The 13017-nt window shown below is 67.0% G+C and overlaps 2 protein-coding genes and 1 long non-coding RNA gene across 3 annotated transcripts in view; all 3 read right to left on the reverse strand.

The window, feature by feature from the left end:
- LOC135403506 (uncharacterized) overlaps positions 1-13017 on the reverse strand; it is a 73744-nt gene that overhangs the window by 30235 nt on the left and 30492 nt on the right. The window lies entirely within an intron of this gene.
- On the reverse strand, positions 323-8008 carry HAPLN4 (hyaluronan and proteoglycan link protein 4). Its single transcript, XM_064637571.1, has 5 exons — positions 7905-8008; positions 6315-6432; positions 5317-5679; positions 3491-3793; positions 323-1397 (listed from the first exon to the last, which is right to left on the reverse strand). The coding sequence occupies exons 2-5, from the start codon at positions 6430-6432 to the stop codon at positions 1057-1059; spliced, it is 1125 nt and encodes a 374-aa protein (XP_064493641.1). The 5' UTR covers positions 7905-8008; the 3' UTR covers positions 323-1056.
- On the reverse strand, positions 8457-12779 carry TM6SF2 (transmembrane 6 superfamily member 2). The gene is made up of 10 exons (XM_064637514.1): positions 12634-12779; positions 12120-12226; positions 11930-12027; positions 11096-11199; positions 10569-10651; positions 10319-10443; positions 10115-10216; positions 9918-10010; positions 9713-9832; positions 8457-9386 (listed from the first exon to the last, which is right to left on the reverse strand). Exons 1-10 carry the CDS (start codon positions 12723-12725, stop codon positions 9180-9182), a joined length of 1131 nt encoding a protein of 376 aa, XP_064493584.1. The 5' UTR covers positions 12726-12779; the 3' UTR covers positions 8457-9179.

The raw sequence follows: 13017 nt of genomic DNA on the forward strand, positions 1-13017 counted from the left end.
TGCCAGGGCTGTCACATCCCAGCAGCTCTTTGTTTCCATCAGCCGGTGAAGGTGATGGATGGGCCGTGCTCAGCTGGGCCGGGGTGGGGAGGAAGCCCCCAGCCCCTCTGGGGGACCCCGGGGTCCCCATCCGTGTCCTGCCAACCCCCAAGGTGGCTCCTGGGCTGCTCCCTTGGATCTGGTCCCAACAAATCCAAGCAGGATGCTGTTGGGATGCTCTGAACGTGCTGGAAACAGGGGGGGAAGGTGAGGCCGAGCAGCGCCGGGGTCCCCGAGACGCCCCTCGGGGGTGGCACCGGCGAAGGACACAGCAGAGCCCGGCTCAGCTCTCCAAAGCGGCCGAAGCTTTTATTTCATCTACGTTCAGGGCTGCCAAAAGCCTCGGGGGGGTGCCCAGGGCTGCCAAAAGCCTCGGGGGGTGCCCGGCGGGGGGGGCGCGGGGGGCGGTGCCCACCCAGCCCCTCCCACTTCGTCCGCACGAAGCCAAGCGAAGGAGCTGCCCCGGCCCCGGCGGGGGCTGGAGGGGCTGTGGGTGCCCCCTCCCAGGCTGCCCAGTGCCCCCCCCGGGCTGCCCAGTGCCCCCCCAGGCTGCCCGGTGCCCCCAGTCCTTGCCCAGCGCCAAAGAGGCGTTTTGGGGAGCCCGCGGCAGGTCGGTCCCCTGCAGAGACCTGACGGTGCCGTGACACCGGTGGCCCGCGGCACCTCCCGGGGGTTGGGGCGGGGGGGTATCAGCGCTGTGGGGGGGACGCCGAGGGGGTGAGGATGGAGGCTCCGATGGGCCTTTAGCACACATGCAACAGGCAGGTCGAGAAGCAAGAGCTGCGACGAGCGGGGAGCGCGGGGAGCCAGCCCCGGGCGCGGGCAGCGCTCCCAAAGTCCTTCCCCTCCCGCTGCCTCAAGTTTTTCCCCCCCCCCGAGCGCCACCGGGCTCCGGCCCGAGGCGGGGGCTGCCCGCAGCTCCGCCGCGACCCCCGGGGAGCCCGGCAACAAACACCCAGGCGCGTTTTTTTTTGGGGGGGCCCCGCGTTCCCCGGCCAAACCTGGGGAGATGCTCCCTCACACGCGGTTGGGGTGCGTCCCCCCTCCCGCGGCCTTCTCCTGGGGTGCATCCCCGGCCTTTTTGAAGCAGTAGACGCCGAAGAGCTTGTACTTCTTGTCGGGGAAGCCCAGGTTGCGCACGCCGGGCTCGCGGCCGCCGCAGCGGGCGCGGGGGTTGACGATGGGGTAGCGGATGCTGCCGTCCTCCAGCCAGCCCGCCTCGCAGCGGTCCAGCAGCTGCAGCTTCCAGGCCGCGTACAGCTGCCCCACCTTGGCCACGGCCGCGCCGTTGTTCTTGCAGGCCTGCACCGCCTCCGGGTAGCTCAGCTTGCGGAACGTCTTCAGGAAGTAAACTTTGCCTGGGGAGGGGGCACAGAGCGGGGAGGGGGGGGGGGAGGTCAGTGCTGGAGCATCCTGTGGGATCGGTGGGCTGGGGTGGGGCGAGGGGGACGAGCCATGTGGAGCCCCCTCAGTGCATTTTTGGAGCCCCCTTCAATGCGTTTTTGGAGCCCCCTCGGTGCATTTTTGAGGGTGCTGGAGGTGGTGAGGGGCACAAACCCAATGGAGCCCAGTCAATGCATTTTTGGAGCCCCTTCAGTGTATTTTTGACGGTGCTGGAGGTGGTGAGGGGCACAAACCCTGTGGAGCCCCCTCAATGCATTTTTGGAGCCCCCTCAGTGCATTTTTGGGGGCTGGAGGTGGTGAGTGGCACAAACCCTGTGGAGCCCCCTCAATGCATTTTTGGAGCCCTCTCAATGCATTTTTGAAGCCCCTTCAGTGCATTTTTGGGGGCTGGAGGTGGTGAGTGGCACAAACCCTGTGGAGGCCCCTCAACGCATTTTTGGAGCCCCTTCAGTGTATTTTTGACGGTGCTGGAGGTGGTGAGGGGCACAAACCCTGTGGAGCCCCCTCAATGCATTTTTGGAGCCCCCTCAGTGCATTTTTGGGGGCTGGAGGTGGTGAGTGGCACAAACCCTGTGGAGGCCCCTCAACGCATTTTTGGAGCCCCTTCAGTGCATTTTTGGGGGCTGGAGGTGGTGAGGGGCACAAACCCTGTCGAGCCCCCTCAACGCATTTTTGGAGCCCCCTCAGTGCATTTTTGGGGGGCTGGAGGTGGTGAGTGGCACAAACCCTATGGACCAACCCCAATGCATTTTTGGGGGGCTGGAGTTGGAGGGTGGGTGGTACCTGTCTGGTGGACCCCCCCAGCACATTTGGGGGGCTGGAGGAGGCGAGTGATGCCAGCCCTGGAGGGTTCCCCCCACCACATTTTTGGGGGGCTGAAGGAAGGGTGGTGCAATCCTGTGGACTCCCCCCAGTGCATTTTTTTGAGGGGGCTGAAAAAAACACGTGATACAAGCCCTGAGGACCCCCCCAACCCATTTTGGGGGGCAGGAGGGGGTGAGGGGCTGGGTGGGCTCTGGGGACCCGCAGCATGGGCAGATTTAGGGGGGTGAGGGCAGTGCCAGCTCCTTGTGCCGGTGTCACCCGCTATTTATCCCACCTGCCACCACTAAATAAACATCAGCAGGGCCCCCTCCGGCCCCCCCTGCCAGGCAGGAGGGATTTACAGAGCCCGGGAGCCCTCCTGGCTCCATCTGTCTTGCGTGGGCCCGGCCTCATCCATCACCCGGGGCTGCTGCAATTACCTCCGTGCCCTGCTCCTGCCTGCCAGAGATGGTTGTGCTAAAAAAAAACCAAAAAAAAAACAAACCGGAGGGGTTTTGACAAAAAAAAGGAAAAAAAAAGAGAGAGGTTTTTGCTAAAAAAAAAAAAATAGGAAAAAAAAAAGGAGAGGTTTTTGCTAAAAAAAAAAAAAAGGAGGGTTTTTAAAAAAAAAGAAAAAAAGAGAGGTTTTAGTTAAAAACGAAAGGTTTTTGCTGAAAACCAGAGATGTTTTCTCTAAAAAGGAGAGGTTTTTGCTAAAAAAGAGTGGTCTTCGCTAAAGGAGAGAGGTCTTCTCTAAAAAAAAAAAAAAAAGAGTTTTTTGCTAAAACAAGAGAGGGATTTGCTAAAAAAAGAGAGGTTTTTGCTAAAAAAAGAGAGGTTTTTGCTAAAAAAAGAGAGGGTTTTGCTAAAAAATGAGAGAATTTTTTGCTAAAAAAAGAGAGGTTTTTGCTAAAAAAAGAGAGAGGGTGTTGCTAAAACCGGGTGTTCCAGCCCCAGAACCAACAAGGGTGGAGGCCGGTCCCTGCTGAGGGGAAGGGGGGTCCCCACCACTGAACCAGGGAAGGGAGGGATCCAGGGAAGGGAGGGATCCAGGGAAGGGAGGGATCCAGGGAAGGGAGGGATCCAGGGAAGGGAGGGATCCAGGGAAGGGAGGGATCCAGGGAAGGGACGCGCGGCCACCTCCCCCCTCCCCAGGGCGGAGCATCCTCCCGGGTCTCCATGGGAACCTCCCCCTCATCCCTCCCCTCCTCCCGGGCGGGCTCGGCGGCCCCTCCGCGGGTACCGTTGAGGTTGGAGGTGAAGCAGAAGGCGTCGTAGTGCTCGCTCTCCTTGTGCCGGTAGCCGTAGTTCCGCACGCCCACGGGCGTGTCCTTGCGGCCGCACTCCTCCCGCGGCCGGGAGATGGGGTATTGCACCGAGCCGTCCTCCAGCCAGCCCGCGTTGCACCAGTCCATGCCCTCCAGCCAGGCCTGGTGCAGCTGGTCGTGGGACGCCAGGATGCCGTCCTGCTCCAGGCACGCCTGCTGAGCCTCGTGGAAGTTGAGGGTGTAGCGGCCCAGGCGGGGGTGGTACGGGAAGATCACGCCTGGAGGGGGGAGAGGAGGGGTGGGAGGAGGAACTGGGGGCGGGAGGTTCTCCCCTGCCCGAACCCATGGAGGTGGGAAATGGAGAGGAGGGGTGGGAGGAGGAACTGGGGGCGGGAGGTTCTCCCCTGCCTGAACCCATGGAGGTGGGAAATGGAGAGGAGGGGTGGGAGGAGGAACTGGGGGCGGGAGGTTCTCCCCTGCCTGAACGCTGGGGTCGGCACTGCCCGGGTCGGGGTGGCTGCGGTTCAGTTTGCTTTCACTAAAAGTTTTTAACGTCACCTTCTGGAAAAGCCGTTTTCAGGTTCAGTTTTTACTCCGTGTCTCGCGATCCAACGTTTCTCAAACCTCGCTGCTTTTTTCCCTTTTTTTTTTTTTTTCTTTCTTGCCCCCGAGATTTGTCCACAAACGGCTGCAAAGCCCGGCCACGATGAGCTGCCCCTGCCTGTGCTCGGGGGGGAGGTTGAGAGCCCCCAGACCCTCCACGCTGTGGCTTTAGGGATCCCCGTTCCACCCCCAGGGATCCCCATTCCACCCCCAGGCTCCGGGAGAACGGGGACACCACTGGTGTCCAGCCAGGCCCTTCCACCCCCGCAGCAGCCCCCAAAAAGAAGGTTTTCCCCCTTTCCCGACATCCCGGAGGGCTCGGAGCTGCTCCCAGCCCCTCATCCCCCCCAGCCGGGTGCTTTACGAGCCCCGGAGCTGCTCCCAGCCCCTCATCCCCCCCAGCCGGGTGCTTTACGAGCCCCGGAGCCGCCGCCTGCCCTCGGAGTTTACGAGCTGCCATCCCATAAACCCGGAGCAACAGTAAAAACCAAGAACGGCGGCAATAAACCACCGGCACGCGCCGGGAAAAGCGCCCGGCCCCGGGGAGAACGGGACACAGGCACCGGGAAATGCATCCCAACCATCCCACACCGCGGGGGGAGGAGGGGGGAGATCCCTCCTGGGGGATTCGTGGCCAGGGGAGGGGGCTCGTCCCGCCCGGGAATGCTGTCCCGGCCCGGGAGAAGCGCCTTGCTCGGGGGTAATGAGGATAATCCGGGGGATTTCTCCTCGTGCATTCCAGAGGGAAGTCACAGGTACGAGGAGAGAGAAACTCCCAGGGCCTGGGAGGGGAGGGCAGGGAAGATAAAAGCCCACACAGGAGGGGGTGTGTTTCTCAGGGAACAGGAGGGGTGGCAGCTTTTCCTCTCGAAGTCCGGCGTTCCCGACTTTTTGGATCAAACTTTCCTGAACTTCCCCTGCCTGTCATTTTTTTTGGGGGGGGGGGCTGCGTGGGGCACAAAACCACCACGAGCATCTCTGCACCTCGGCGTGGGGGCACTTCGGGAACGATCCCCACGCACCCAGGACAGCAGGAACAAACAAATAAATAAATAAATAAATAAATGAGTGCTTTTGCTTTCTGACGCTCAAAAAAGAGCCTCGGAGGGTCCTTTGGGGGCATTTTGGGCATCGGGTTTTACACCTGGTGCCGTCCAGCCCTTCCCCAAGCCCCCAGGAGCATCCCCTATGCCGGTACCTTCGAGGTCCAGCTTGACCACGCCGGTGTCGTCCTCCAGCTCGTTGGTGACCTCGCACTCGTAGCGCCCGTAGTCCTGCAGGGTCACGTTGCGGATGATGAGGGAGGCGTCGCCCGCCCCGTCCTCCTGCAGGGCCGTGCGGCCGCGGTAGGGCCCGAACGCCCGGCGGGCCTCGCCCAGCGCCACGAACACGTCCACGAACGCCATGGGCTCCGTCACTTTGGTCCACTTGAGGCGGATCTCGGCCGGGTCGTGCGCGGACACGTCGTAGTGGTAGCGGCAGGGCAGGATGATGGTCCCGCCCCGGTGAGTCACCACCTTGCCCGGGGCTGTCTGCACCACCACGGCCCCGCTGTCACCCTCTGCAAGGGACACCCGGGTCAGGGATGGCCCTGTCACCCTCTGCAAGGGACACCCGGGTCAGGACTGGCCCTGTCACCCTCTGCAAGGGACACCCGGGTCAGGAGAAGGGACACCCGGGTCAGGACAAGGGACATCCAGATCAGGGCTGGCCCTGTCACCCTCTGCAAGGGACACCCGGGTCAGGGCTGGCCCTGTCACCCTCTGCAAGGGACACCCTGCTCAGGGCTGGACCTTTCACCCTCTGCAAGGGACACCCATATGAGGACTGGCCCTGTCACTCCCTGCAAGGGACACCCAGGCCAGGACAAGGGACACCCGGGTCAGGACAAGGGACACCCGGGTCAGGACAAGGGACATCCAGATCAGGGCTGGCCCTGTCACCCTCTGCAAGGGACACCCAGGTCAGGACAAGGGACACCCTGCTCAGGACTGGCCTTGTCACCCTCTGCAAGGGACACCCAGATTAGGACAAGGGACACCCAGATCAGGGCTGGCCCTGTCACTCTCTGCAAGGGACACCCTGCTCAGGACAAGGGACACCCAGCTCAGGACTGGCCCTGTCCCTGTCACCACTCTAACCCTAATCCTAACCCATCCCACCCCACCCCACCCCGGGACGCCCCTCCCCACTCACCCATGACATGAACCACCTTCTTCCTGCCCCGGGGGCTCTGCAGCGCCTCGGAGCCGAGGATTCCCGCGAGGAGCAGCAGAGCTGCCGGGCCGGCGGCCCAGGGGCTTTGGGGACGCATCTGGGGGGGACAGCAGAGCCCTCAGCACCCCCTCCAGCCCCCCCCGGGAGGAGACCCCGCTCTGCCCGACCCCCGGCCTCGGCAGCCCCCCAGCAGCGACGCCGGTCCCCGACCCGCCCCCCCGGGTGCCATCACCCACCGCCACCCCCCGACCCGCCCCGAGTGGAGGGGGGGCACCGGCAGCGCTGGGGCTCTCGTTGTCTCCCCGCGCCGCCCCCCCCGTGCCCCAGGGACCCCCGTGCCCCCGGCGCTGAACTCGGCTTGCCCCGCTCGGTTACAGCCGCGATGAATATTTCATGGCAGGCGCGCCGGGCCGCTTCTCCTGAGTTATTTATGGCAGCGCCGGCACATCTGGAAACCGAACTGATGGGGCTGGAGCGGCGGCGGCGGCGGCCGGAGCCCCCCGAGACCCCCGGCTGCGCCCCCCCCCCCCCCTTCCCGGGGCACGGCCTCCTGATCCCCGGGGGCTGCGATCCCGAGCCCCGCGTTCTGGGGGTGCCCCAGATCCCAGCCTGGTTCCGCGTCCCCCCTCACCGCGGGAATGAGCCCCCCCCAAGCGCAGGGGAGGGTGGGGAAGGGGCGCCGGGAGCTGGATGTGGGGCGGGGGGAGCGGGGCAGCCCCCCGGGAGCGCCGGTGCCTGATCGGGGCAGCGGGAGAGGGGCGGCCCGTCCCGGTGGTCCCGGTGCCAAGTCCGGGGGAAGAGGGAGCGGGGCATCCCCCGGGGGTCCTGGTGCCCGCTCCGGGAGCACGGGAAGCGGAACAGACCCCCCCGGGGGTCTCGCTGCTCTGTCTGGGGGCATAGGGAGAGGAGCGTGTGTGCCCCCCCCCCGGAGGTCCCGGTGCCCGAGCGGGGGGCAGGGGGAGCGGGGCAGCCCCTCCCAGTGGTCCCGGTGCCATGTCCGGGGGCAGGGGGAGCGGGGCAGCCCCTCCCGGTGGTCCCGGTGCCAAGTGCAGGGTAAGGGGGAGCGGGGCAGCCCCGGTCGGTCCGCGGGGTTGTGGAGCGGGGCAGCCCCCCCGGGGGTCCCGGTGCCCGGCCGGGGCAGGGGGAGCGGGAAAGTCCCCTTCGAGGATTCCGGTGTTCCCTCCGGGGGCAGAAAGAACGGGGCAGACCCTCGGGGGGCTCCGGTGCCCCGTGCCGGGGGCAGTGAGAGCGGGGCAGCCCCTCCCGGGGGTCCCGGTGCCGAGCGCGGGGGCAGAGGGGGCTGCGCAGCCCCTCCGGGGGGTCGCGGTGCCCGGGCGGGGCGGGGGGATGCGGCAGCCCCGGCTGTGCCCGCCCGCGGCCGCGGGCCCGGCGCGGTGTTGCAGTGCGGGACACTGCGGCGGCGGCCCCGGGGCTGCGGGACTCCGGTGCCCGGGCAGCGCAGCGCGGGGAGGGGGGGGGCGGGAAACCGGCACCGGCACCGGGGGGGTCCCGTCCCGGCGCCCCGCGCCCGCCCCGCAGCGAGCGGAGCCGCCGCAGCCCCGCACTCACCGTGTCCCCGGTGCCGGCGGCGGGAGGGGCCCGCCCGCAGCAGCGCGACGGTGCCGCCGGTGCCGCCGGTGCGGCTCCGCGCAGGGAGGGGGCGGCACCGGGAGCTCGGCCCGGCCCTGCCCCGGCTCTCCCGGCGCTGCGCAGGGCCGGCGGCTCGCCAAGGTCACCGGCCCGCCCGCCTGCTCCCCAATCCCGGGACCCCCCGGTGCTGCCAGGACCCCCGCGGGACGCGCGGGGCACGGGGAGTTTTGTCGGGGAAATCCCCCGCCCCGGGCACGGCAAGGGCAGCGTGTGCCCACCGCCCACCCGTGTGCCCACCGCCCACCCGTGCGCCCCCAGCCCACCCTCACAAACCCTCCTACAACCCCCCCACACCCGCGTGCCCACCGCACCCCCCCGCGGGCACACGCGGGGACCCCCCGGCCCCACCCCAAAGGGCCGCAGGGGAGTGGTCGTGGGGCTCTTCATCCCTGGGGGTGCCCGGGGGGGTCCCATCCCTGTGCTCCCACCGCTGGCACGGAGGGACATCCCCGGGCACGGCAGGGACACGGCTCCGGAACGACCCTTGGCTCCTTTATTTTGTAAACAGTGTTTTCCTGGCACTGCCCCCCCTCCCGAGTCCTCCCGGCGTGGCCGGGGTGGGACAGGGCACCCACGGACCCCCGGGACCCGCCGGGAGGGGAGACCCCCACCAGTGAGACCCCCCTGGGCACGGGCAGGGCTGTGGCTGCAGCCACAACGTCGCTGTAGAGCATCCGGGGGTCCCCACAGCCTTTGGGGACACCGGGGGACCCCCAGAGCACCCCTGGGGACACCTCTGGCAGCCCCTCTGGGACATCTCTGGGTCCCACTGCTCTGGGGCTCCTCGAGCAGGATGGGGGCACCGGGCAGAGCAGCCCCCAGGGTGGGCATAGCAGCCCCCAGGGTGGGCACAGCAGTTCCCAAGGTGGGCACAGCAGCCCCCAGGCTGGACACAGCAGCCCCCAGGGTGGGCACAGCAGCCCCCGGGGGGGGACAGCAGTCCCCAGGGTGGGCACAGCAGCCCTCAGGGTGGGCACAGCAGCCCCCAGGCTGGACACAGCAGCCCCCAAGGTGGGCACAGCAGTCCCTAGGGTGGGCACAGCAGTTCCCAAGGTGGGCACAGCAGCCCCCAGGGTGGGCACAGCAGTTCCCAAGGTGGGCACAGCAGTCCTCAGGGTGGGCACAGCAGCCCCCAAGGTGGGCAGAGCAGCCCCCAAGGTGGGCAGAGCAGCCCCCCGGGCCGGGCAGGCCCCGTCACTGGTGTTTCTTTGCCCGGAGCAGGCCGGCAGGAGCGGGGGGCAGGAAGAAGGCGGGGCAGCGCAGGCAGCGGAGCACCAGGAGCTGCGGGCCCAGCGCGTAGAGGATGTTGGAGAGGAGGAAGCTCCACAGGACGTCGTCGGGGGTCTGGTAGGGGAAGGGGGTCCGGGCGTGCAGCGACGAGCCCAGGTGGGAGAACTGAGCCTGGGGACACAGGGAAGGGGTGGCACTGGGGAGGGGGAGGGTCTTGTGCGGCCCGCCCGGCCCCAAAGGGTGTGTGGTGGCAGCAGCACGGGCGGCACATCCTATTATAGCCCTGCCCCAGCCTATTTCTGGCCAGCGAATCCCCGGGCCCGGGAAAATCCGCCGGGGCCAAAGCAATTTCCAGGCAGCGGCAGAGCTGCTGCTCCACGTGCGGGCGCAGAGCTGAGCCCCCAAGCTCAGCCCCAACCCCCCCTGCCCCTGGCTGGGACCAAAACCCAGCCCTGGGGGTCCCAGAGTTGCCCCCCCGTGCGCCGGGACGGCCTCACCTGTGCCACGGCCCCGGCAAACACCAGGCTCCAGTCGGGCAGCCAGGAGCAGCCGGGCAGCACCAGCCCGTAGATGCAGAGCAGGAAGAAGGGGAGGGCGTAGAACATGTAGATCAGCATCTGGGGAGGGACAGAGAGAAGGTCACCCCGTCCCCGGTGCCGCCGGGGGGGTCTCCGGCCCCATTTGGACCCCCCCGACACTCACCTGCACTTTGGGGTAGGCGACGGGGTCGCGCAGGTACGGCTCGTGCTGGTAGATGTACTCGAAGCACGAGTCGGCAGGACAGTCCAGAACCACCTGGGGGGTGGAGAGAGGAGGGGAGGCGGGTGAGGGGGCGGATGAACCTTCCCCGAGCCCCTCCCCGGCCCCTCCAACCCCCCCGTGCGGGGCCCAGCACTCACCATCCCCCTGAAGAAGGTGAACGAGGCCATGAGCAGCAGCACCAGCACCAGGGCCGCGTCCTGGGGCCGCCGGTACAGGGGTTTGCGCTGCTCCTCCGCCACCTGCCAGGGGGGAAACGCCCCGGTTTGGGCTCTGCACCCCCCGGCCCGGCCCCGGGAGGGGCACCGGGCTCCCGGGGCAGCCCCCCCGGAGCCCCAGCTCACCTTCTCGGGGCTGAGGAGCAGCGGCTCCCTGGGCTGCTGGAACAGCCTCGCCCCGGCCCAGAGGAGGAGGAGGATGTAGGGCAGGTTGAGCAGGAAGGAGGGGCTGAGCTCGGAGCTGTATTTCCCTGGGGGAGGAGGGCGCGGGATGGACACGGAGGAGGCACCGGCACCTCCCTCCTGTGCCCGCGGGGAGCAGCAAACCCGCCGGACACGGGCGGTGGGGACGGAGCCCCCTCCTCCCCCCCCGTACCGATCATGTTCCCCAGCAGGAAGACCACGACGCTCATCAGCAGCGAGCCCAGCCAGAAGAGCCCCAGGTTCCTGTAGTTCTTCCTGCAGAGACACCGGGAACAGGCACCTCGGAGCTCCCTCCCCATGGAATGTGGGATCCTCCGACCCCCTGAGCTCCTCTGGCACCTCTGCCAGGCTCAGACCTCCCTTCATAGAATTTGGGATCCTCCGACCCCCTGAGCTCCTCTGGCACCTCTGCCAGGCTCAGAGCTCCCTCCCCATGGAGTTTGGGATGCTCCAACCCCCCTGAGCTCCTCTGGCACCTCTGTCAGGCTCAGACCTCCCTTCATAGAATTTGGGATCCTCCAACCCCCCTGAGCTCCTCTGGCACCTTTGCCAGACTTGGGGTTCCCTCCTCATGGAATTTGGGATGCTCCAACCCCCCGAGCTCCTCAGGCACCTCTGCCAGGCTCAGAGCTCCCTCCCCATGGAGTTTGGGATGCTCCAAGCCCCCCGAACCCCTCCAGCTCCCTGGTCCCCGCTCACCTGTGGCCGATGGCCATGACCATGGTGAGGTAGAGCCCGTAGTGGACGACGCCATCCCAGTAACAGATCATGATCCCGTGGGCCGTGCGCAGGTAGGGCTCGCCCTGCCCGTGGGGAGGGACTGGGTCAGGCAGGGAGGGGGCAGCTGCCTTCCCACCCCCTCCTCAGGGCACCCCACGGGAGATGGGGCTGCTCCGGGTGGGATCCCGGTGTGTGATCCCTGTGTGTGATCCCAGTATATGATCCTGGTGTGTGATCCCAGTGTGTGATCCCGGTGTGTGATCCCAGTGTGTGATCCCAGTGTGTGATCCCTGTGTGTGATCCTGGTGTGTGATCCTGGTGTGTGATCGCTGTGTGTGATCCTGGTGTGTGATCCCGGTGTGTGATCCTGGTGTGGGATCCCTGTGTGTGATCCCAGTGTGTGATCCCTGTGTGTGATCCCGGTGTGTGATCCCAGTGTGTGATCCCGGTGTGTGATCCCGGTGTGTGATCCCAGTGTGTGATCCCTGTGTGTGATCCTGGTGTGTGATCCCAGTGTGTGATCCCGGTGTGTGATCCCAGTGTGTGATCCCGGTGTGTGATCCCGGTGTGTGATCCCAGTGTGTGATCCCTGTGTGTGATCCCTGTGTGTGATCCCAGCATGTGACCTCAGTGTGTGATCCCGCTGTGTGATCCCGGTGTGTGATCCCAGTATATGATCCCTGTGTGTGATCCCGGTGTTGCAGGAGCAGCTCCAGCAGGGAGAGCTCCATCCAGCCCCTCACGGGCAGGGGAGCAGGGGGCCGGGGTGTGGTGGGGTGTGGTGGGGTGGGCTGGGGTGGGATGAGGTGATACCTCTCTGACATAGAGCTCCATGAAGCCGGAGATGAACCCGTCCTCCTCCAGGGCGATGATGAGGTCGACGCCGGAGACGAAGGAGAACACCACGAACACTGTGGGGGGGGAGCCAGGGCAGCTCTGCCAGGGGCCCACGGCTCCCCCCAGATCCCAAATCCCAAACCCCACAGCCTGGGGGGGGTCTCACCACAGAACAGGGGGTCCTGGAAGTGGCTCACGCCGCCGACGAGGAGGATGAGGGAGAAGAGGCCGAGGAGCACCAGGGTCACCGTCAGCACCAGCAGTGGGGGGTTGCTGTGGGGCAGGGGGGGGTCCAGCACCAGGCACAGCCCGGGGGTGAAGCCCCATTTCCCCCCTGCCCACGGGAAACGCTCCTCACCCCCCTGATCTTTAGGGTCAGATCTCGGGCAGGCCCAGCCCCCTGTCCGGGGTGGACCCCACGATCCGGGATGGATTCCCTGGATTCCCTGTCCCGGGACAGCCCCAGTCCCCGCCCAGGACACGCTCCCTGTTCTCCAGGTCCGGGTGGGACCCCGGGACGGGCCCCCTGTCCCGGGCGGGATTGGATCCCCCCAGCCCCGCACGGAGCCGTGTCCCGGGACAGCCCGGACTCTCCCCCCGCTCCCGGACTGGTCCCGTCCCCCTCCCCGAGCAGGACCCCAAAACCCCGAGCCCGGGGGTCCCCGGGGGGCCGCACTCACTCCGCCAGGGCGGTGGCGCCGGTGATGCCGAAGGCCACGGGGATGGAGAGCAGGGGGGCGGCCAGGGCGCCCGGCCCCGCCGGGAGCTGCATCCCCGGCCCCGCCGCCGCCACAGAGCCCGCGGACTTCGCCCCGACGGCGGGGACCGAGCCCGGGCAGCGCCCTTAAAGAGCCAGAGCCGCCCCGGGGGGGACAGTGGGGACCGGGGAGGGGGGGACAGGGGGAGGACGGGGGGGCTGGAGAAGGGCAGGGGGGCTGGGAAAGGACAGGGGGTCGTGGGGAAGGACAGGGGGTCACAGAGAAGGACAGGGGGTCTGGGGAAGGACAGGGGGTCACAGGGGGAAGGACAGGGGGTCTGGGGAAGGACAGGGGGTCACAAGGGGA

The sequence above is a fragment of the Pseudopipra pipra genome, chromosome 27 (genome assembly GCF_036250125.1).
Source record: "Pseudopipra pipra isolate bDixPip1 chromosome 27, bDixPip1.hap1, whole genome shotgun sequence".
NCBI lineage: Eukaryota > Metazoa > Chordata > Aves > Passeriformes > Pipridae > Pseudopipra > Pseudopipra pipra.

Bases quoted from the DNA above. Each gene is read 5' to 3' on its own strand.
- HAPLN4 (XM_064637571.1), bottom strand. From the start codon at position 6,432: ATGCGTCCCCAAAGCCCCTGGGCCGCCGGCCCGGCAGCTCTGCTGCTC. The intron at 5,680-6,314 runs GTGAGTGGGGAG...TGTCCCTTGCAG, and splicing joins GAAGGTGGTTCATGTCATGG to AGGGTGACAGCGGGGCCGTG. The intron at 3,794-5,316 runs GTACCGGCATAG...TCCCCCCTCCAG, and splicing joins GGTCAAGCTGGACCTCGAAG to GCGTGATCTTCCCGTACCAC.
- TM6SF2 (XM_064637514.1), bottom strand. From the start codon at position 12,725: ATGCAGCTCCCGGCGGGGCCGGGCGCCCTGGCCGCCCCCCTGCTCTCC. The intron at 12,028-12,119 runs GTGAGACCCCCC...CCCCCCCCACAG, and splicing joins CCAGGACCCCCTGTTCTGTG to TGTTCGTGGTGTTCTCCTTC. The intron at 10,652-11,095 runs GTGAGCGGGGAC...GTGTCTCTGCAG, and splicing joins GTCATGGCCATCGGCCACAG to GAAGAACTACAGGAACCTGG.